Raw genomic sequence first — 22821 nt, 5'->3', positions numbered from 1 at the left:
CTGGCCACATTTTTCTCTTTTATCTTGGCCTGATCCATTTACTAATCCTTTATAGAGACCATCTTAATTTGCTGATAATAATTGAAGTGTTAAAATTCATGTGATGTTTTTCTCCGTACCTTAATTACTGCAGAAAATAAGCTGGGAAAATATATATAAAGATATGCTTTTTTATTTTCTAGTAGAATCTCACTAGTTTGATCTCCACGATGTGTTATTATTTATGTAAATATATAAAACACTGTTTTTTTGTTTTTTACTCTCGTACCATTTTACTCTATGTAATGCATCCAGTAATCCCAAATATGAAGCCTTAATTTGTGCTGATCTAACAAATCAACTTACGGCCCAATAAGGCCCAAACAGATAAGGCCGAAAAGCAAACTGGGCCCTGTAATGGAAAAGCCTGCTAATTCATTATGGGGGTTCCGTGGGCTGAACAAGGGCTTTCGTACACAGTTTTTTCTTTCGGCCTCTAGCGCAAGAGGCAAAGAGCTTAGTGCTTGGCACTCGAAATTTCAAGTTCAAAATCTAATTGTTTCATATTTTCAACTAAGTTTTTTTCTGAATGAAATAAATAAAACGGATAACATACTGCTTTCCTCTTAAGAAAAAACTTTTTTATGACATATTTGATATTTTTATAAGTAAACTTGGCCTAGATTATGGAGAAGTTATAGAGAGGCAAAATCAGGCTCCTGGTAAATAATAATTTAGAATTTTTGTTGTATGCCAAGAAGATGGAGTGTAAATTGTTAGTGTGTAGGTGACAGCTTTACTCAAATATTATTTTAGTTTCAATTTGACCTGTTTGTCCAAGCTTTCTGAACAACTTTGTTACGTGTGGGCGCATTTGAATGAAAATTTTGGTCGGAAATGGGAGTTGGAATGCCCGTCCGCTATCGCAACTCATATTCTAAGATGGAAATGGGATTGTAAAACCCGTTTAGGGATTGAATTTCATTCCGATTTCATTTCAAATCCATTTCCAATTTGATGGGCCAGTATATTAACTCCACAATTAGATCATGTACCATCCATAGGTTCACAATAAGCAAAAGCACTTATAAGGAACACTGTGACGCGCTTCCCCTTCGGATGCAAACGGGAAGGATCCTAAACCCCCTCTCCGTTTCTTATTGGATCGGGATTGATCCAAAACAAATTAATTTTTTATTTTATTTTTGACTTTTATTTATTTATCATTTTAATCAGAGTGGACCGTTGCGGAAGTTAGTTTATGGTGAATTTTTAATGGATCCCGACGGATTATATATATATATATATATATATATATATATATATNTTTATCGGATGAACCGGGTTGGAGCTCCGCCAACCCTGATCCATTTGCAGCCCAATCGAAGGGCAATTTCGCAATAAACTGAAAATCCGCGCCTCTGCTTGGACGCCACACCACCGTTTCTACTTTACCCGGTTCGCCCCGTAACCCGACTCCCCTTCCCCCTCGTCCCTATATTTTTTTTTTCCTCCTCTGCCACGGACGCCCCTCGCGAGATCGGAAGGATCCACCTCGTCGCCTCTCCTTCTTCTCCGCCTCCCCCCTCCGCCCCCTCTAAAACCCTAGCTTTCTAGGGTTTCCCCTCCACGATCGCCCGGATCTCCCCGCCGCTCCTCGTTCTACTCCGCAAAAATGGTACGTACTCGCGATCCATATCTCGGTGATCGTCGATTTGGATGCTGTAAGCTAGATCCGGCGTGGAATCCGCTTCCCAAGCTCCGATTCCCCCCTGATCTCGTCGATCTGTATTGCATTCTACAGTTGTACTCGATTCATGAGTTTTAGCTGTTATTTGTTCGAATTATTATCGAGATCTGAGGTTTGCATGGGATCTGATTAGTGACGTTTGTTTTTTGTGCTTTGTGGCGACCGGTGGTGCAGCCTCTCAGATTAGAAATCAAGGTACTTCAAGTATTGATTTGATCTTATTGGTTTTGTTGTCAGTAGTGTTCAATTCTTTCTAATTTGCGTCTATTTATTGCAAATCTGCTTGTGATGATCACTGGATCAGAGGAAACTTGCGCAAAGGTCGGAGAGAGTGAAGTCGGTAGATCTGCATCCGACGGAGCCATGGTAATTCGATTCTAGTCTCATATATATCTTGTATCTCATAGATCTGTTCATGTGGAATGCGCATTTAGTACTTAGTTCACTGTATATGCGAGTAATTGAGGGTTTTTTTTTCTTTTTAGTATTCAGGGTGATTAGGTGGTTTAAGAAATCTATTTGTATATTATCGTATAAGCCTTTTTCTGTGTATGCTGCAGGATTCTAGCAAGTCTTTATTCTGGAAGTGTCTGCATCTGGAACTATCAATCACAGGTAAGATACTTATTTTGGGCATAATTTGAAACATGCTATGCATGAAGTTGCTTTGCTTGTATTAAAACCATTGTCTTACCATACTATGCGGAAATTGGGGGCAGCTTTTTCCAGAAACTTAGTTACTGGATTTGGATATTGACCTGCTGAAGGCTTGTGCATATCTCTTGTGGTGAAGAAGAGACCATCGTCATCATTCTTATTGGTTCAAAATTTTTCTTTGTAATGATTGAGTAAACATATCCTCGATTAGTCAATGTGAGGGACCAGACCCTGTTAATGACACCTTTGAACAAGATAGAAGATGCCACTGAGATGTGCTGAGGGTAAATATAACGGCGTTACAAGACACCTAAGATCTCATTTTGTTCTAGAATGGGGACTAGATTTGGGCTTCTTTGATTCCTGTCGTCCAAACTCTTTATTTCATTAAACAGATAAGCCAGTCAAAGAGTTGGATATGCAATATTAGACGAGACTTTCAGATTAGAAATCCTTGTGATACACATTGCAACTTATCTAGGCTTTCCTCTGTTTTTTTTTCATCTTTTATAGGAAACGGTATAGCTCCTACTTATATGCCTTAACATTTAAATAATGAAGTTTATGGCTTCTCTCTTCTTGTTTTGCATTTGCACATGATCTTGAAGAAGTATCCCTACATGTTCCTGGAGGAGGATCAGTTAGGGCCTTAGGGGAATTATTAAACTTTGGTTTAGTTAGCTCAACTCAAATCACACGTACACCTCATTGGTGTGTTTACCTATTTACTGTAAGAATGACCGCCAAGGACTCTTTTAATTGTCAGACTGACATGGTTATATTAGTTTGCTAGTGCTCTTTTAAAAATTTAAGCTTCTTTGTATTCTGCTTAATGATTATTTATGGTGATACTGTTGCATAGCAGTTTATGCCATCAATTATCAACAGCTTGACATCGAACTGTTATTTAATTTTCATTCTTAATCACATTGCAATTTCTTGTTGATGTTTCTGCAGACTATGGTGAAATCATTTGAAGTCACTGAGTTACCAGGTATGGTATTTTGAACCCCATTCCTTCTCTTACTATATGTCGTTCTCTTTGGGTGTCAGGAGTTCATGATATCTTATTTGTTGTATTTTCAGTGCGGTCTGCAAAATTTATTGCACGTAAACAATGGGTTGTTGCTGGAGCAGATGATATGTTTATTCGCGTGTACAATTACAATACAATGGACAAAATCAAAGTTTTTGAAGCTCATACCGATTACATACGGTGTGTGGCTGTCCATCCAACCCTTCCATATGTGTTGTCATCATCTGATGACATGTTGATAAAGCTTTGGGACTGGGACAAGGGTTGGATATGTACTCAAATTTTTGAGGGACATTCTCACTATGTGATGCAAGTCTGTTTTAATCCGAAAGATACCAACACTTTTGCAAGTGCCTCCCTTGACCGGACAGTGAAGGTCTGCAGTAATATTCTCTAACCTTTAAATTATTGTTTCTTTAATCTGGGATACAATGTACGGTGTTTTATCTTGAATTTGAATTTTGCAGATCTGGAATCTTGGCTCTCCAGATCCAAATTTTACGTTAGATGCTCATTTGAAGGGTGTCAATTGTGTTGATTACTTTACTGGTGGTGATAGGCCATACTTGATTACTGGTTCTGACGATCACACTGCCAAGGTCTTCTTCCTACCTTTCCATCTCCATGAAGCAGCTCGACTATATATGCTTAGTTGAGTTATGTATAAATGCATTCTTGTCAAATCAGGTCTGGGACTATCAAACCAAAAGCTGTGTCCAAACACTCGAAGGCCACACCCATAATGTTTCAGCTGTCTGTTTCCATCCTGAGCTTCCCATAATAATCACAGGTTCAGAGGATGGAACAGTTCGCATATGGCATGCAACTACTTATAGGTTGGTTCTTTCTTATATATGTCTCTGCACTGCTGTTTGAATTCATGTATGTGAAATTTTTGACTTCTGTAATCTTGCAATTGATGTTCCAGTAAGGTGGTCTAACCATCATTTTGAGTTTCTATAGGAAACAAATGGATTTATTGATTTTGATCCAAATAATATTTTCCTTTTACAGGCTTGAGAATACGCTCAATTATGGCCTTGAACGAGTTTGGGCTGTTGGCTATATCAAAGGTTCAAGGAGGTAAATGGAGGAATCACTAAAGCGCTTCTAACTTTCTTTTAATGGTTGATGTTACCAGATTTTTTTTGTCCTTTTTCTTTGTTATGGAAGATCTATTCTTTTTTTTTTGGCTCATTTTTTCCTCTAGTCTAGTACATATACCCAGGATGGTAGTCCCAAATATCTTTTTTAAGATTTGTAAATAAGAACTCATGTACTTTTCACAATTGTTGCTTAAATTGCCATTACTTTGACTAATATTATTATCTTGACATGCTTAGAGGCTGCCTTCTTCTTGTGTTTGTTCATTCTTCAGCTAACTCTTTTGTGTCCTCGTTTTGTGCTAAGTTCAACTTTCCAGGACTATCTAATGCAGAATAAAGTGAAATTGTCGCTATATTGTAGGGTAGTAATAGGGTATGATGAAGGGACGATTATGATAAAAATTGGTCGCGAAGAACCAGTTGCTAGCATGGACAGCAGTGGAAAAATTATATGGGCAAAGCATAATGAGATTCAAACTGTGAACATTAAGACAGTTGGTGCGGATTTTGAGGTTAGTCTTCCATGCTGTTTAAATGATAAAAAGAAGCTTTGGGAGTTAATTTGACGTTGGGTGATTTATCTTCCCTGACAGGTTACGGACGGAGAGAGATTGCCATTGACTGTCAAGGAGTTGGGAAGCTGTGATCTTTACCCACAAGTAAGTTTACATAAGACTGATTAATCCCTGATGCATCTAGTAATTTATACATTTTTCCCTCGCCCTCTTTGTTATATAGTGAATTTTGTAATCTCCGATACAGAAAAGTCATACCTAGGAATGTCGAAAACTCGAAATGTTTCAGATACTATTAGGCAGTCAAAAATAACAGTTTAGATCCTTGTTGTGAGAGCATTTTTTTTGGTTTAGGCCAACTCATCTGTAGATTTTTAAGATTAATCTTGTCATATCCCTTTGTTAAATCATCTTCAAGTATTTGATATAATCGCATATCAAAGCTACCACTTGGTAAATTACTAGTAGTACGGATGCCTATACCTAGGAAATTATGACCAATTCTGGAGTACAGAAATCCGAGATCGGACTTGTGATTGAATAGAATAAATAATCATGAGTTGTGGTATGTTTAATTGTCTGTAACCCCTAAATGCTGCAAAGTCCAAACTACGCCTCTTTGATGATAAACCTTGTGTTCAATTTACTCTCTATCTGTTAATTGGTACTGATCCAACATTGTATTCTTTATGATTTTCTTGTTTCTGACAATCTCCTTCAGCTTATAAATAATGATTTTGCTAACTGTTCTGCTCTTTTTGCCAGAGCTTAAAGCATAACCCAAATGGTCGATTTGTTGTTGTTTGTGGAGATGGAGAATATATCATATACACTGCATTGGCATGGAGAAATAGATCTTTTGGTTCTGCACTGGAATTTGTTTGGTCATCGGATGGAGAATACGCCGTCAGGGAAAGTACATCCAGGATAAAGATATATAGTAAAAATTTCCAGGTATGCCTTCTGTATATGATTCTTTTTGGGGCAGGCTATGACCAGCATCGTTCTTACCTTATTTACAATTTTTAACTTTTTGTACATCTTTAACATGGGTAATTGAACTGTAATCTTGTATTGTAAGCTGACAACTCTTGTAACAATAATTTTTTCTGTAATCAAATGTGATTACCATATTCTAGTTTAAGATAGTCTTATTAGAATTTTTTGAATGTTCAGCAAGTGGTTGAAAGTTCTACTGTCTGCTAGTTATTATAATTATGGCACTAGTATACTATTCTTATCTTGATCTGCCTGTCCTTGGATGCTTCACCGACAATAGTTTAGCAGGCTTGTAATACAATTAACATTTATTTCTTGCCCTTCAAGGTCCTCTCATCTGTATGTTGAAATTTTGTTGTGCTAGAGCTTACTGCTCTGCATGGTTTGTCATAGTTTGTTTGTAGTGGACCTCAATTTCAAAAATCATGTTATCTTATGACTATTGATTCTGGATCTGAGGTTTTGACTTACGGCATATTCAGGAGAAAAAAAGTATCCGGCCAACCTTTTCTGCGGAGCGTATATTTGGCGGGATATTGTTGGCAATGTGCTCAAATGACTTCATTTGCTTTTATGACTGGGCTGAGTGCAGGCTAATCCGCCGAATTGACGTGAATGTTAAAGTGAGTTAGTTTTCTACTATGAGAATACATCTTTTGTGGTATGCTGTTGTATCTCATCTTGGTTCATGTTGTAATAATTTCTCCTTGCAGAATCTCTACTGGGCAGATAGCGGTGACTTGGTGACAATTGCGAGCGACACATCTTTTTACATCTTAAAGTACAATGTAAGACTATACGATATATGGCATTACATCAGGATTATTTTGCATGCAACTTCTCATTTATATTTGCGCAGACCATGCTCTTGTTGATTTGGTATTCTGACAATAGGTGATAATTTTATTCTGTCCATAATGGAAAACTTTCTTTTCTGCAGAGGGATGTTGTTTCTTCTTATCTTGAAGGCGGAAAGCCAGTGGATGAGCAAGGTGTTGAGGATGCCTTTGAGCTGCTTCACGAGATTAATGAGCGCATTCGAACTGGGATATGGGTCGGAGACTGTTTCATTTACAATAACTCTGCGTGGCGATTAAATTATTGTGTCGGTGGAGAGGTAGTATTTTGCATCTGCACACCAAGGCGTATTTGCTTGTATTGATTTGTACCAACATGCTTCCATTACCTAGATCACTGATTTATTTTTCTCTGTTTTGTAGGTTACCACCATGTTTCATTTGGATAGGCCCATGTATTTGTTAGGATATCTTGCTAGCCAAAGTCGAGTCTATCTTATTGACAAGGAGTTTAAGTGAGTTACTTGGAAGTTGCTTCGTTATATGTTTGTCATCCAATCATTTGGATTCTATGGTCAATAATTTTGTCCATTGCAGTGTTATGGGCTACACCCTACTGCTGAGTTTGATTGAATATAAAACTCTTGTGATGCGTGGGGATGTGGAACGTGCAAAGGATGTGTTGCCTTCAATCCCAAAGGAACATCATAACAGGTGCCTCCTTGATCTGTTATGGAATTTTACTTTCTCTAAAATTTATTCTTCTATATCTGGAAATTTGGAAATTTTGATATAAAGCAAAATATGACCAGTAGTTCATTGTTGTTGGGATACCCTACTCGGCAGTTCCAAATTGGACATACATAATGTGATTCTTATACACTTAGGAAGTTTTTCTTCTGACATTGTGGTTATATTAGTAGAAAGAAATAAAATGAAATCTGCTGTCTTTGCCTGAAAGTACAATTGACGTCTTGTTTTATGCACATTTTCTTTGTTATCTCTTCTGTTAGTGTTTTCTTTTTGTGAGTTGAAACTATTCCTGTATCTCATTTTGCTTTTCAGAACTTGAACATTGCTTTCTTTCTGGTTCTCCTGCAGTCAATTCCTGCAATCATTATACTTCTTGAGCTTTTTGCGAACCCCATTTCATAGGGATCCTTTTCTTTTTGGACAGTGTGGCTCGTTTCTTGGAGTCCCGTGGTATGCTAGAGGATGCTCTTGAAATAGCTATTGATCCTGACTACAGATTCGACTTAGCTGTTCAGCTTGGGAGACTAGATGATGCAAAGGTCCGGCATGATTGGTGTTGTTACATGATGGAGGACATGACAAATGCATATACTACTAAATTCTGGAAGAGCATGTTGATTATATAGTAGTTTTCTCTCTTCTGAAGACATTTATTTTTGCAGGCAATTGCTGTTGAAGTACAAAGTGAATCCAAGTGGAAGCAGTTGGGAGAACTAGCAATGTCAGCAGGAAAGGTATATTAGCTACCCTCAAGATATGAGACAAATACACTAATGCCCTGTAACGACGGACCAGCTAGCAATAATAACTCGTCGGGCTCAAACTACTGACCCAAAATGCTTAAGTCTGACTATTATTACTAGTGTGTCCGTCACTAATAAACCCATCACTCTCTCACATTATCCGATGTGGGACTATTGGGATGTCACATACTTCCCTGGTTTAGGGCCCTGACATTTTCGTCAACCCGGCCCAATCATACATATAGTCCCAGATTCACCAGGCGATGTAAGATCCATCTCACACCTCCGGTTGGTCATCAGGCTCTGATACCAATTGTAATGACCTGACCTGCTAGCACGTCAGGTCCAAACCACCGGCCCAAAATGCATACGCCTAGCTATTATTATTAGGGTGCGAGGGCTCTTATAATCCAATCAGAATCATTTACCCATCCGATTTGGGACTATTGGGATGTCACATGCCCTTTGCAACTGGTTAAATTTGTTATACGATTCTTACGTCTTTCTCTATGTCGAGGTGATAGTTTGTGAGACAGATACACTAATGCCCTTTGCAACTGGTTTTATTTAATATCCTGTAACCTCCTTCTTTGCAGTTAGAGATGGCCGAGGAGTGTCTATCGCAAGCTATGGACTTGAGCGGCTTACTGCTTTTGTACTCAGCTCTTGGAGATGCTGAAGGGATAACAAGACTTGCGTCCCTTGCTAAAGAGCAAGGGAAGAATAATGTTGCTTATCTTTGTCTCTTTATGCTTGGTAAAGTGGAGGATTGTATTCAGCTGTTGATCGAGAGGTAACTAATTATGTGCTTCATGTGCTGTGCATGCAAAGTTTTTTTTAATATCGTATGCTAGCTCCTTTTTTTTTGTTAATTCTGTTGATTTTCACATAATTTTGTGTTACAGTAATCGAATACCAGAAGCTGCATTGATGGCACGTTCTTATCTTCCAAGCAAAGTTTCAGAGATCGTAGCAATTTGGAGAAATGATCTCAATAAGGTGCTTTTGGTTCATTCGCTTGCTATTTTTGTTGTGATTTTAACTTTCTTTTGGTATTCAACTTTCAACTTTTCGGTCCACCAAATTTGATCTTGTTTTATCCTATTCTAATACTATGCCTTTCTTTACACAGGTTAATCCAAAGGCTGCAGAGTCTTTAGCTGATCCTGCCGAATACCCTAATCTATTTGAAGACTGGCAAGTTGCTCTAGCTGTTGAAAATAATCTCGCCCCTAAAAGGTGCATATGTTATGGTCTTTCCGTCATTCCTTATACATACATGCTTAACGGGCGTTTGGATTTACAGATTTATTATTCTGTTGAAAATCAAGTTTCGTGCGAGTAATAATATTGGTCTTGCCATGGACTAACATAACACCGGGGAGATTCACCGTCTAATCATAGGCTAGATTTTGGGTCTAGTGGGGAGATTCACTGTCTAATCATAGGCTAGATTTTGGGTCTTTCTACGAAAGATGGCTCCGGACCTTTTGAAGGGAATTTATTTTCAAGAATTTAAGCTCATAGCTACCTACAGGATCTTCTCGGTGTCTTCATGATGGATGGCATTTCCATTCTTAATAGACTCAATTTACGGCCGAATCACAAACTTCATGAATCCATATATCCCCTTACTTTAAGCTTATAAGTAGTACATTGTTGATCTTCCCAATAATTATAAAATTTTTCGGAATTGAGTGCAGCATTATTTGGGCTTATTTTTGGGGCATCTTATATCCTATAACCCATTTATCTCTTGTTCAAATTTAGTGAAATTTCTCATTCATACAGGGGAATTTACCCACCTGCTGAGGAATATTTAAGTCACGCTGAAAAGCCAAATGCAACACTTGTTGAAGTTTTCAAGGCAATGCAAATAGCTGAAGAAGACTTACCAGTTGAAAATGGAGACCCTGGTCATGAGGTATTAAACTTTGCAAAGAAAGAGAAAATGCATGATACCTGATACTTTTTCCTCAGCATACAAATGAATTCTGTAGTGTGTAGGAAATCCACGTAATATTTACTTTCAGTGTTTTAAATTACATGTTTTATCCACTTCATAGGGAATAATTTAGGTTTTCCAAGAAATTCATTTAGTTACTATTCTTCACTTATATCCCCCAAGGAATCTATACTGCCCTTGTACCACAAAAATGAACTAATTATCTTGCTTTAAGAGATCGCATGCCTAGTTTCCTTGTTGAGAAAGACTTCTTTGATATATCTTTTGTAAGTAACTTTTCATTTCTTTTTTTTGGGGGGCTGTTTTGTGTTTTTGAATGATTTCTATTGAATGCACTACAATTTTCTTTTAACATCGATCCTAACACATTTTGCGTCTTTATTGCATGCTGTATTTATAACTCTAATCATTCCAATCCCTACCGCAGGCTAGGATTTCAATTTTGTGAGTTAGTTTGTGGGGACAAATTCTGCACATATATATATATATATATATATATATATATATATATATATATAGAACTAGGCTACTATACTATTAATAGCACCTAGTCATTAGTGCTATTAGGTTTTTGGCCCTTGGATTAAGGGATGTGCGGTTAGGATGATAGTGATCCCCTAGGGTTGAGTAGGTGATTGGTTGAATAGTATGATCTAACGGGTGGAAATAATCAAAGGGATAGATCTAACGGAAGAAAACTTAGTAGCACCAAATGCTTAGTGCTATTGATAGCATAGTAGTTGGACTCTCTCTCTCTCTCTCTCTCTCTCTCTCTCTATATATATATATATATATATTTGTTTGCAGACAGTTTTAGTATTTCCCCTTCCTTCAAAATTTCTCTACAATTCTTTGCAGGCTATGGAGGAGGATGTAATAGAGGACGTTCAAGAGGACGAGGACGTTCAAGAGGAGGAAGTTCAAGAAGAAGCTGTTGAAGTCGATCTTGAAGATTCCACAGATAGCGGCGTCCTTGTAAATGGGAACGATGGTGAGGAACAGTGGGGTACGAAAAATGAAGGAACTCCATCAGCCTAAAAAGCAATTGGTTGGGGCAAGTGTTAAAGACCCAAATTCCCCATCTTGTGATTATTGCCTTTTTCTTCCCCCCCAAAAAAGCTCCAACATTTGGTTAAGATTTTAGCCCTTCAAGTGCTTCTGGTTAGAAAAGCTGGACTATCTCCCCCAAAGAGGCATCGACCCTTTTATCAGATTTTACGTATATATCCAAGCAAAATCATCTATTTACATACCGAACCCCGCTATCCCTCAAAATTTTTCGTTTCTTACATAAATAATCCTCGTCTTTTGTGGGGGGCAGGTTAACCAATTCAGAGGAGGAAGCTGTGCTTGAAAAGTTTGGGGGTGGGGTATATATGCAGGAATTAAGTGTTTGCATAGCATATATATAAATTAAGATCCTGCAGGGTTATACATGTAATTAGATTACATGTATATATATCTATCATGAATATATCAACCTTCATGTCATGGAAGTGTTGTCTATGCTGTCTATAAGATATCTTTGGGTATATGGTAGTCGGTTCGAACCCATTCTTTTTTCCGCCATTTCTTTCTTTACCTATCTTTTTTTCTGGGAATTCTAGCTGAATGAAAACTCAAGTCTTATTAGCCACTGGGGATATGAAAAATCTGTACTTGCATTCCTTTTCTATTGGGTATTCGTACAATTTCCGTCCTGACTATGTTTTTTGTGATCTTGCAGTGCTGACTCCTCATCAATAGGGATCTAACAAGACAACAACCAGCTTCAGCGGTTGCATCCCCTCTTCTTAAGGTCACATGATTAACTTTTTAATTATATTGACACTTTTTGTGATTATTTTTGTATTTTTGTTTCTGTCTATGTATGCCTGCTGCCTATTGTTTGATAATGTCTGTACCTGCTGGTTAGTCAGTCACATAATGCTGTAGCCACCTGTGTTTAATTCTCTGGGTGTTTTACTACTGATATATTCCTTGAAAAGTTTAATCCATTACCCTCGAAATCTTCAGTTTCTCTAGTAAAGTCTAAACCTTAAAGCTTGTTCTGCATATCATCGTTAAAATTGGAAAAGCAGAAAAGAAAAATGCAATGTTGGCAAACTCTAACAGTGATACTGATGTATACTCTTTCTTGGTATGCTAGACTAGCTGATGAGCATAATTTTTTTGTTGAACAAGATTTGAAGGACCAAATCTTTAGATTTGTAACTTTGAGAAAATGGGACGACATTTGTAATCAACACAACATTTGAAGGTTTTTTTTTTTTTTTGCCAAACAAAATAGGGCCTGAAGATTTCTTGTTTGTTTCTTGTTGCATCTAAACTTCGTTTCCCTCGTGTTTTTTTGTCGCCAGGTTGCTGCTGAGAGGGAATTCATCTACTTTTCTTCTCCACTCAATTGTCTTAAAATTGGTCCCGAAGAGTAAACTGTTTCTTTCTTGTTGGTATAATTTTAAATCCCCTTCTTGTAAAAGTCCTAGAGTTTATAGGGTTGTAGATGGTGGGTACCATAGCTAGTTTCTTTTCTTTTCCTTTTTCTGTTTTGCCTGTCTAGCGAGATGTTTGTTTCCTTATATTCTTAATATTTCATTGAGGCTTATATTTTGTTTGACAGTATAAACTAAAATTCGTAATATTGATTGATCTATCTAATAGTGTTCCACTTTCACTTCAGGACAGACTATTTGTAATATAATTTGCTAGCGCATTCTTGGTTTTAAAATATATATAGGAATTTGACCCTCCTGGCCACGAGTATCCCCCACTCCGAAGTGGGGAAAAAAAAAAACACGCTGTCCTTACAAACAAATTTGGCAATTTACTTGCAAACAATGTATGCTAATGCATGAATCTTTTCTGGGTCTTGTAAATTACGCTCTCTTTGTGATCCAACAATGTCCGCATAAGCATAGCACGAGTTTCATTTTACTTGCTCTCCTTATGATGCCTTAGCTAGGGGTGGCAATCCAGCTCGCTGTTCGCGAGCCAGCTCGTGTTCGGTTCGAAATGAGCTCGAGATCGGACTCGACTCCCGTTATAAACGACCGAACACGAACCGATTTTCAGCTCGTTTTATAAACATGCCGAAACAGTAGCGTCACTCGCTCTGTGGTTCGGCTCGATAAACTTCTCATTGATATTTATTTTATATTATATAATGTTTATATATTATATATATATTATATTTGTATATAAATATATAATACAGATTATTAATTTTAAATTTAGCTCATTCTAAAGGATTATCTATGGCCTAATCTGTTGGGCTGGTTTCTCAATCCACTGTTGGACAATTCATTGTCATCTCATCGTCTCCTTTATGCTATACAGTCTGATAAATCTAACAACTTGTATGAATGAAATTAAATAAACTATCCTACAGGTGCTTAACCGCAATGACACAAATGGGAATTAGGCCTGATTGTTTGAATCGGTTGCCTATGTGCCTTGTTGGGCTGTTGTTTCAACCGCCTGAAGTCGGGAAACGGTCTTGGCCCTCCCTTCTTTGCACTAATCCGCACCCGGACTGTCCAGCGTTTTCCGTGCCGCTCTCGAAGATCCTGAAGCTCCGATCCGCTTAAGTTCTTACACCCGCTTTCCTCTTAATTACCCTGTCGGATTTCCCTCCTTCAACCTCTCGATCTCTCTCCACCTTGTCCTTCCAGATTCCCTAACCACCCTGGTACCCAGTCCTCAGGAATCTTCCGCCCCGCTGCGAAGGCCTCCGGCCCCGCACTCCGCCTGCCATATCTCCTTCTCCCTCATCCAGCCACCCCTGAGCCTGCTGCATTTTTATTCTCACTATTTTACTAGTAAGTGCCTATTCGTTTTTTAACTACCTTCCCTCTACTACTACTACCCATTACTTCTCAGGTTGTTACACGACCTTGCCCAAACCCCACTCTCTCTTAGATTACGATGTTCCGCTTGTACCTCCTCTCACCTGGACCTCCCACTGCTCACGCCTCTACAGTGCAACACGCTTTAACCTTCCATCCCTCATCACGCTCTCACTCGCGGTCATGGTCGCACCATACAACAAAGCCCTCAGCATCGAACTTCGGCAGCGGCAGCGGCAGTGAAACTTCGACAGCGGCGCCTACGAACCCGAACAGAGCTAGCTCGATTAAGCGTTCGATCCGATCACGAGCCGGAGTTTTTGAGTTCTCGCACGACTCCGATGCCGAATGCACAGCCGACCTGAAGACGTTCGAGCGAGCTGAGCTGGCCCCAGCTCGCTCGACTCGCTCGTTTACAGCCCTACCTACCATTGACGAAAGGCAAAAAAAAAAAAAAAATTAGTATAGAGCAAGGCGTTGAATTTAGGGCCAAACAGATACCAAAAGGCTAGTCTGTAACTAAAGTTAGCAACACTTATTATATATATTATTTTCAAAATTTGTTATTACATTGTATAATCATATTATTCCTACATCGTATGGATAAAACACATTATAAAAATGATCGTATGATAAACCACATTACTAGAAAAGATTCAACATACACATCAAATCTATTCCGCACCGCACCCGTAAACTATAAAAATAAATAAGGAATTGAATTGTTAAGGGATAACTTATTACTCTACCAAAATTTTCAATAAATTATATATGTAAGGGAATTATTATTAATATATTAATTATTTTGCTTCTCAAATTTTTTCTTTTCACAATTATGGAAAAATATATATATACTATTATATCAGATAAATTATCATTATTCTGTAAAAAAATTAACATTAAATATAATATTTTATTATAAATATTTGGTCACACGTTCTATTATACAAATACACAAATTTGATAAATATATGATCACACGTTTTATTATAGAAATATACAAATTTGGTGTGGTGCCCCTCAAATCGATGATAGCGCCATCTTGCTATCAGGTCGATGGTGGTGCGACCTCCTCCACGAAGCGCCTGAGCTCCCGATCCGACGACCCGCCTTGTTCGACCGCCTCCCGCGCCTTCTCCCTCCACATCTCCGCCCTGGCCCTGATCCCTTCGTCCCGCATGACGAAGTCCACGCACCTCCTGAGCTCGTCCCTGAGCAGGACCCCCTCCGCGTCCATCTCCGCTCTCACCCCCGTCCCGAAGCGCTTCTCCAGGAGCGCGGCGTTGGTGTGCTGCTCCACGATCTGCGGCGCCGCCACCGCGGGCACCCCGCACGCCACCCCCTCCAGCGTGGAGTTCCACCCGCAGTGCGTCACGAAACACCCCACCGCCCGGTGCGACAGCACCTTCACCTGCTCGCACCACTCCACCACCATCCCCATCCCCCCTGCTGATTCCTGCTCCTCCTCCTCCTCGTCCCACTTCAACCCTACTCGCTCTCCTTCCTCCCTGTTGTTCCTCCGCACCACCCACAGGTACGGCCGCCCCAACATCCTCAGCCCCGCGCGCATCTCCTCCATCTGCCGCCCCTTCATCACCGCTAGGCTCCCGAACGACACGTACACCACCGACCCCTCCGCCTGCGCGTCCAGCCACTCCATGTACCGCCGCTCCTCCGCCGCCTCGAACAGGTCCCCCCCGGCTCCTCCCTTGATCAGCGGCCCCACGGCCACTGCGTCGATCCCGCACCGGCCCCGCACCGTCTCCAGGGCCTCCCGCTCCAGCGCCTCGAACGTGTTCACCAGCACCTTCGTGGGCGGCGGCGTCGTCTTCTCCTTCGACTCCGACTCCAGCGTATCGAACGCCTCCCGTAAGATCTGCAGGATGACCCTCGAGGTCTCGTCGGAGGTGTTGGTCAGCACGGAGGGGAGCTCGCGAATCTCAAACCCCGGGAGCCCCGGGAACTCGACGGTCGCTGCCGCCGACGACTCCGCGATGAGGCGGTCGTAGTGTGCGCTGCTGCGGTTGTAGTGGTAGTAGAGGGCGAGCACGGCGGCGGGCTGGACCCAGAAGAGCGCGGCGGGGAGGCCGCGGCGGTGCGCCACGTCGGCCACCCAGGGGAGGGCCATGGTGTACACGACCCGGGTGACGGGGCGCCCGCGCGCGGCCAGGGAGTCGAGGACGGCCCCGAGGGTGCGGGGCCCGAGCTCGGCCACGCGGGCGTTGAGCTCGGCGAGGTCGTCCACGAACCACCGGAAGCCGGCGTCGAAGCCGTCGGAGTAGGGAGCGNGCGCGGCCAGGGAGTCGAGGACGGCCCCGAGGGTGCGGGGCCCGAGCTCGGCCGCCCGGGCGTAGAGCTCGGCGAAGTCGTCCACGAACAACCGGCGGTGGGCTGAGAAGCCCGTCGAGAAGGTGACGCCGCACGACGACGCCGTCAGCCGCTCCGCCAGCACCCGCGCCGGGTTGATCAGCCCCTGGTTCGGATAAGCAACCACCAGAAAGTGCTGCTGCTGCTGCTGCTGCTGCTGCTGCTGCTGTTTGGCCTCCATTCTGAACGTGGTGGTTGGTTTGGTCTGGTTTACTACGTACAACCGCAGCTTACTATTACTACTGGTATATATTGTTGCAAGATTCTGTTGTGCTGGGTGTGTGTGTGTGTGTGTATATATATATATGCATATCCGCCTCTCACTGTCGAAAGATGTTTTTGTCATCCCCAACGTCACGTTGCTTACTTAGTCGCCTTCATTAGGTGTATCCAATCCTACTTCTACTTTTATTATAAACAACAGAAGGACTTAATTTGGTGTAGGAACTACTTTGGTGGTGCAACGGTCTCATCCCACGGCTGTGTGGCTGACGCGCGGGGCCCGCACAAATGTCAGGGAGACATCGGCGTTGCAGTGAAGGAGGAATTCTACACTGTCACACTTGCACCACGTCATCAATAACAAGCCAATCACATTCCTTCTTTTTAAACAAAAGTACAATAAAAATATTTTTTTACAATTATGATGGGACATATACTCTTAAAAGGATTAATTTAATTGGTTTGTTACGCCACGTCACTAATATACCCGTTGCATTCTAGAATTTTTCGAAGAGCTTGCACACGTTTGGCCGCCTGTGTGGATGACGATGGCGGTGACGTTTTTATGCCGGCAAAATTTTGGGCTTTGCGCCTGCACTCCACGTTAGTGGAATTTATTTAATTATATAATAAAATATAAATTTGTACACGTGATTTAGTAAGATGGGCCTGGGCCGTTGACAGTTTTTCAAGCCCGATTAACTTGGGCTCACTCTCGTCAACACTGACAAGCGGGACCCACATGTCAGAATCGGACAGGGAAGCGTTCCACCGTGAATTTTCTTTTCTTTTCTTTTCTTTTTTTTTTTTCACTCTTTTTGGGCATTTTGATGCGCGTCACAGCCTCAGTACTCGCCTCTCGCAAAGTCGACGACGACGAGTCTCGCTCTCTCTGTCTCTCTCTAAGCGAAAGGTACGTCGCCATTCCCCCCTTTTGAATTTTGCAACTTCGCACTCAAATCAAATGGTGGTTCTTCAGGAGATGCGTGTAGATCTTCAAGCAGAAATAGGAGTAGATTAGACAAAATCTTCGATTGAAGAAAAATTAACTACTCGATCGGTGAGAGTTCGTGGAATATATGCGAGGTTGTTAGAGAAATCGACGGAGAAGGAAATAATTGATAGTGGTGTAATTTAAGTATTAGACTTTAATTTCTATTTCAATTGGATCACTCTATCTGTATGTTTCAAATTTTTTGCTATAAGGATTTTGTGGAAGTAGATTGAAACAGTAATTGAAGTTCGGTGACTCAGACTAAAACAATTAAAGGTCGGTGGCCAAAATTTGAATTTATAAAGAGAATTTCTTATAGGTGTTACAAAAGAGGGGGGAAAAAAATTGAGTATTGTGAGGAAAATAATACTCTTTTTGGTCATTTGCATTGCAACGCTCTTTAGGTGTTTGTTTGAATGCCTGAATCAAGCTCAGATCCTAATGATGGTAGTGATATGCCGCAAAAGAGAAGCCTCCCTTCTTGGATGAGTTCCAAAGAAAGTGCGAACAAGTCGGGCGAAAAGAAGAAGCAGGCCGATTCTTCTGGAGGTTCCAAAAAACAAGCCAAAGGAAATGGTGATTCCTCTTCACATCAAACTACCCGAAGTATCTCGGACTTCTCGAAACTTTTGGTAATGATTGAAGGAACTCAAGTTGATTGAAACTGTTTTATTTATTTTGTGGTGTGTAGTTGCAAGATCATTGAACTGAATATGTAGTACTGCTGTAAATTTTGATTTTTTACAATATGCCCCTCGAAAGTGCAGTTTCTTATGCGCAAAACTTTTGGTAATGATTTAGCCACCAAATGATTTTTCATTTATATAGACCCTGCGAAAACATCCATTTATATGTATACAGTAAAATCTGACACCTTGAGAGTGCCAATTTTTTTTTTTCTGACACTCCTCTTTTAAGTTGTGAAGTTAATTAATTGTTGGGAAGAGTTGGTTTTGTATCAGAAATATATATTTTTAAAAGAGGTGACTTTTAAAAGGGTGTATGTGTATGGAATTAAGTTTCATTGGCATACAAAAAGTTCAGAATTTGCAGGGACAAACACACATACACAGCTTTACAGTGTTATGAATGTCAACATCTCTTTTATTCAAAAAATTTTTGTTGCCAGGATGGAGTTGTCTTTGCGCTGTCGGGGTTTGTTAACCCTGAGAGGAGCACTCTAAGATCGCAGGCTTTAGAGATGGGGGCTGAATATCGACCTGACTGGACCTCGGATTGTACTTTGCTTATTTGTGCATTCTCAAATACTCCTAAATTTAGGCAAGTTGAATCTGACAACGGAACCGTTGTCTCAAAGGTTACAACTCCTCGCCTTGTCTTTCTAGTTAATTTTAACGTACATGTATTCTTTCCCTTGAGTAGTTTAGTTTGATTTACGTTCCAACTTCTGTGTAACCTTTTTAAGTTCCAACTGCATGTTTTGCTTTTCACACAAAATGCAGTTCTTTTGACTGCCCTCACCCGCCTTTTGCTGTCCTTATTCCCTCTTGACTATTTGCCTCTTTCTAAGTGGATTTGCCCTGAGGAATGCGACAATTACAATTAATTGCAGCAGTGAATCTGCTGAAATGGAGAGAAGTTTTAAGATTTAGAAAAAAAAAAAGTTTAGGTGGTGTCGATTTAAAAGCTATAGTACAGCAAATGGCTCTCTTGCTCCCAATATTTTTTAATTGTTGGTGCCATACAAAAGAGAAACACAAATGGAATGGTTATATGGAATAGAATTTAAAAGAGAAAGTTGTCCAGGAAAATAACATAAAAGGTATAATAATAGCAATAAAGCTTGTACTAGCAGAAGAGAGAATTTTATTATTGCTTACATACGCAAACTAGATATGCCAATTAAATTAAACCAAACTTTGGATTGATATGGATAAAATAGCTGAAACTTGAAACTTTACATGAAAGGGAAAGAACTAATAAATGCAGATTCGAATAGTACGAAGGCAATCAGCACAGGCAAATGGATGCCTTAGATACAGACATAAGAATAGCCAGAATTTTCTACTGTCCAAAACTTGGCCTTCCAACCAAGAGTTCGTTCATAACTTTCCACTGTTTAAGCCAAAAAAAAGAGCCTACTATCTTGTTTTCTATAGTTTCAAGTTTGTACATTGTAAAAGATAGTTAAAAATATCCAGATTGAATACATATTTTTTCAATTTATTTTGTAAACTTTGTTTGTGTGATCTTGAAGAATAATATTGTTTGACATTCTCAACTTTAATTATCCTAGGAATGGATATTGGAGTGTTATAAACAGAGAAAGCTTGTTGAAATCGAGCCTTACCTTATGCATGCAGGGAAGCCATGGCGAAAAATTAATGAGCTATTTGAGACTAAGAGAGGTGATAAATTGCACTGTGACCTTTGAAGCTTTATGATTAAATTGGATAAAAGCTTTCGTTGTTTTGAATTTAGGCTATTTTTCGTAGTCTGTGTATATCTTTTAATAGTTTTATTGGTTTGATTGAGCAAATTTTGAAAGTGTTATGCATCCCTTTTTTGAGTTTGAAGCTTTGTAATTTCTTTCTCATTCATTACATGCAGATCAGAAAAGTGCGCCACCTAAAGAGCTTCAAGAAAAATCCGAAAGGTCACATGTAAAGACAATTAATTCGGCAGCATCTGAGGTAATCGTATTAAGACAGTGTGAGGAAATGCATGCCAAACTATCGTAGAGTGTCATGTTAGTGTATGTTTGTCCTGACGTATGAAAGAGCTTTTACTACTCTGCAGGACCTGTAACTAGGCATATGGCAAACCAAAGTTTTCATGCTTCTGCTGTGGCCAGAAGCTAAAGCGAGCTTCTGAGGTCCAAAAGCACAAAAACAGTAGTGCGTTTTTTGAGGAAAAACTGTTTCTGCATGTTCAAACAATTCTTAATTTAGAACTTACGAAGATTCTGATAAACCTTTAATTTCTGGTGAATAACATATCAGATGATTTCTATTACTGGTAGCAGTCAAACTACAAATATGTACAAATTAGTGATTTGCTCTTGATTATTGGTTAAAATCTTCTCTTGAATTCTCGAATTCTGGATTCTTATACAGGTAAGATGTTCAGATAAAGCTAAGGATTATTTTTCTCCTTCCAAAATAAAAAAGTGGGCTTTGGATGATTTGAACCAAACAGTGTCATGGCTGGAGAGTCAAGATGAAAAGGTGAGAAACTAACAAAACAGAAAATGTCTTACGTATACCGATTCTCAGCATTATGATATAGCTTGTTTAAGTTCACTTGATTGCTTAAATATGTTGTCTTCACTGTAAAAGCAGAAGCCCAATTTTGGGCTTTTGCTTTTAATGTTCGGCTATTAGTCTCAATTGGTTGTTACCAAATACCGAATGGCCAATAAAGTAATCTCTTTACTTAGCTTTATGATTAATCCCTTTTCATGTTACTATTTGTATCATCTGATATAATGAGGGTGTTTTAAATCAGCGCATCTTTAAATGCTTTTGTATATTAAATTATGTTGAATCTGGAGATTTATTCCTTTATTATGTATACTCACTCGCTTGTGACTTTGTGGACAAAAGATGTTCTTTTTTTAATGTCCAGTTTTTGGACGAAGTATTTAACCCTGTTGACTTGTAAGCACGTTGATATATGTACGCTCTATGAACACTGATTAAAGGAGGGAAAGTAATGAAAATTGTAGTTTAAGGGAGGTTATGTAGGTTTCAATGTTCAGGCCAGCAAAGTGAATACTGTGTGATAACATTTCTGCATTTCAGCCTTAGATAGTTTTATGTACATGATTCTATGACTGCTGTGGCATTTCACTTTTCCCTCTGATTATGTTAATTACTATGGTTGAAAAAACATATTAATATGTTTTAATGCCTTTTCATCAAATTTGTATGTTTGGAAATTTTTTTTTTTTTTAGTGTGTGAATGTCTGCACAATTATTTTAGCATATGGCTCCTCTATGTTTCTTTAATGACACAGCCAGAGCAAAGTGAACTAAAGGCTATCGCTGCAGAGGGGATTTTCACTTGTCTCCAAGATGCCATAGAAGCTCTTGAACAAAACCATGTAAGTACTACCTTTATCGGTTTCCTCGATTATTTCTGGCTAGCAACTACATGTAGATCCCTTCTAAAGTATTTCATTTACATATTTATTCATCAGAACTCCGAATCTTCATACGTTCTGCTCAATAATCTAGATTATTACAAAAACACCCTTGTCTCGTGGGGAGTTGCTTTTGTATTAGAAAAAGTTTTATAAAGATGATCATTTCTTCAAGAGTATGTATATTTAAGAAATTAAGTTTTCGGAGGGCCTGCTTGCAGGGATTTGAAAATATAGATAATGTTGCAGGGTGTATATGTACCATGTATTATCCTTTAATAAACTTTCTAACGCCTTGAGATTTGTTTGTAGAGTATTCTACAAGCGACCGAGCAGTGGAAATTCGTTCCTCGTGTAGTCCAAGAGCTTGCGGAGCTCGAGAGTAAAAGGAAAAAGGGTTTATCCGCAAAGAAAGAACTCGCCGAATTAGCTACCAAATGCAAGGAGATTTACGAGATCGAGTTCAACCACTCGAACTTTTCTCCTAAGAACACCAAGGAACAAAAAGGTGATAGCAACAAGGAAGAGTATGACAGTGATGAGACTATAGAGATGACTGAAGAGGAAATAGAACTTGCCTGCAAAAACCTTTCTAAGTGTTGAGAATGATAAGTGAAATGCTTTTGTTACATACATGTAGACACTTCTGTTGTTTTCTGTTCTTTTATAGCTTTTTATGGAATATGTTTTGATTTCATAAGCATGTTAATAGCTGCAAATCATTTTGCTGAGTTCGAGTTTGGCGTCAGTCACTTCTTTGTCTCCTGCATTTGTGCAAGCGCGCATGCGCCCTCATGTTATCAGCAGTTGTTCGTAAGGCTTTGTTATAAGTTATGAAGAAGTGCTATTGCGTAAAATTGATTGATTACACTTCACACCTTTTGATCAAGATTTTGTTATGGTTGCAGTAAAAGTAAATTGTTCAAATTGTAGCATCTTATTTGGAGCTCGAAACTTCAATACATACTGTTTAAAAAGCAGCCTATA

At 39.6% G+C, this 22821-nt stretch overlaps 3 protein-coding genes across 7 annotated transcripts; 2 read left to right on the top strand and 1 right to left on the bottom strand.

Moving 5' to 3' along the window:
• Positions 1458-12980, top strand: LOC109718211 (coatomer subunit beta'-1). Of its 3 annotated transcripts, none has more exons than XM_020244306.1 (26): positions 1458-1657; positions 1904-1924; positions 2034-2095; positions 2290-2344; positions 3344-3380; positions 3473-3798; positions 3890-4021; positions 4110-4258; positions 4437-4505; positions 4890-5040; positions 5122-5187; positions 5809-5997; positions 6525-6665; positions 6756-6830; positions 6983-7159; positions 7263-7354; positions 7437-7553; positions 8017-8131; positions 8255-8326; positions 8932-9128; positions 9241-9334; positions 9468-9574; positions 10127-10259; positions 11160-11292; positions 12028-12099; positions 12662-12980. In XM_020244306.1, the coding sequence occupies exons 1-25, from the start codon at positions 1655-1657 to the stop codon at positions 12045-12047; spliced, it is 2733 nt and encodes a 910-aa protein (XP_020099895.1). In that variant the 5' UTR covers positions 1458-1654; the 3' UTR covers positions 12048-12099; positions 12662-12980. The 3 variants fall into 3 exon arrangements, with proteins under 3 accessions (XP_020099895.1, XP_020099894.1, XP_020099893.1); XM_020244305.1 differs by having other exon boundaries at positions 11160-11307; XM_020244304.1 differs by having other exon boundaries at positions 11160-11355.
• LOC109718438 (crocetin glucosyltransferase, chloroplastic-like) lies at positions 15082-16750 on the bottom strand. Its single transcript, XM_020244681.1, has one exon. The coding sequence runs from the start codon at positions 16692-16694 to the stop codon at positions 15195-15197; it is 1500 nt and encodes a 499-aa protein (XP_020100270.1). The 5' UTR covers positions 16695-16750; the 3' UTR covers positions 15082-15194.
• Positions 17543-22582, top strand: LOC109718327 (DNA-repair protein XRCC1). Of its 3 annotated transcripts, none has more exons than XM_020244510.1 (8): positions 17543-17648; positions 18181-18361; positions 18859-19047; positions 19987-20098; positions 20301-20383; positions 20807-20917; positions 21709-21795; positions 22147-22582. In XM_020244510.1, exons 1-8 carry the CDS (start codon positions 17566-17568, stop codon positions 22435-22437), a joined length of 1137 nt encoding a protein of 378 aa, XP_020100099.1. In that variant the 5' UTR covers positions 17543-17565; the 3' UTR covers positions 22438-22582. The 3 variants fall into 3 exon arrangements, with proteins under 3 accessions (XP_020100099.1, XP_020100100.1, XP_020100102.1); XM_020244511.1 differs by having other exon boundaries at positions 17557-17648; positions 18134-18361; XM_020244513.1 differs by having other exon boundaries at positions 17561-17648; positions 18165-18361.

Source organism: Ananas comosus, linkage group 12 (assembly GCF_001540865.1).
Source record: "Ananas comosus cultivar F153 linkage group 12, ASM154086v1, whole genome shotgun sequence".
Taxonomy (NCBI): domain Eukaryota; kingdom Viridiplantae; phylum Streptophyta; class Magnoliopsida; order Poales; family Bromeliaceae; genus Ananas; species Ananas comosus.
The sequence above is the reverse complement of the archived record's forward strand: the minus strand, read 5'-3'. Positions and strand labels throughout refer to the sequence as shown.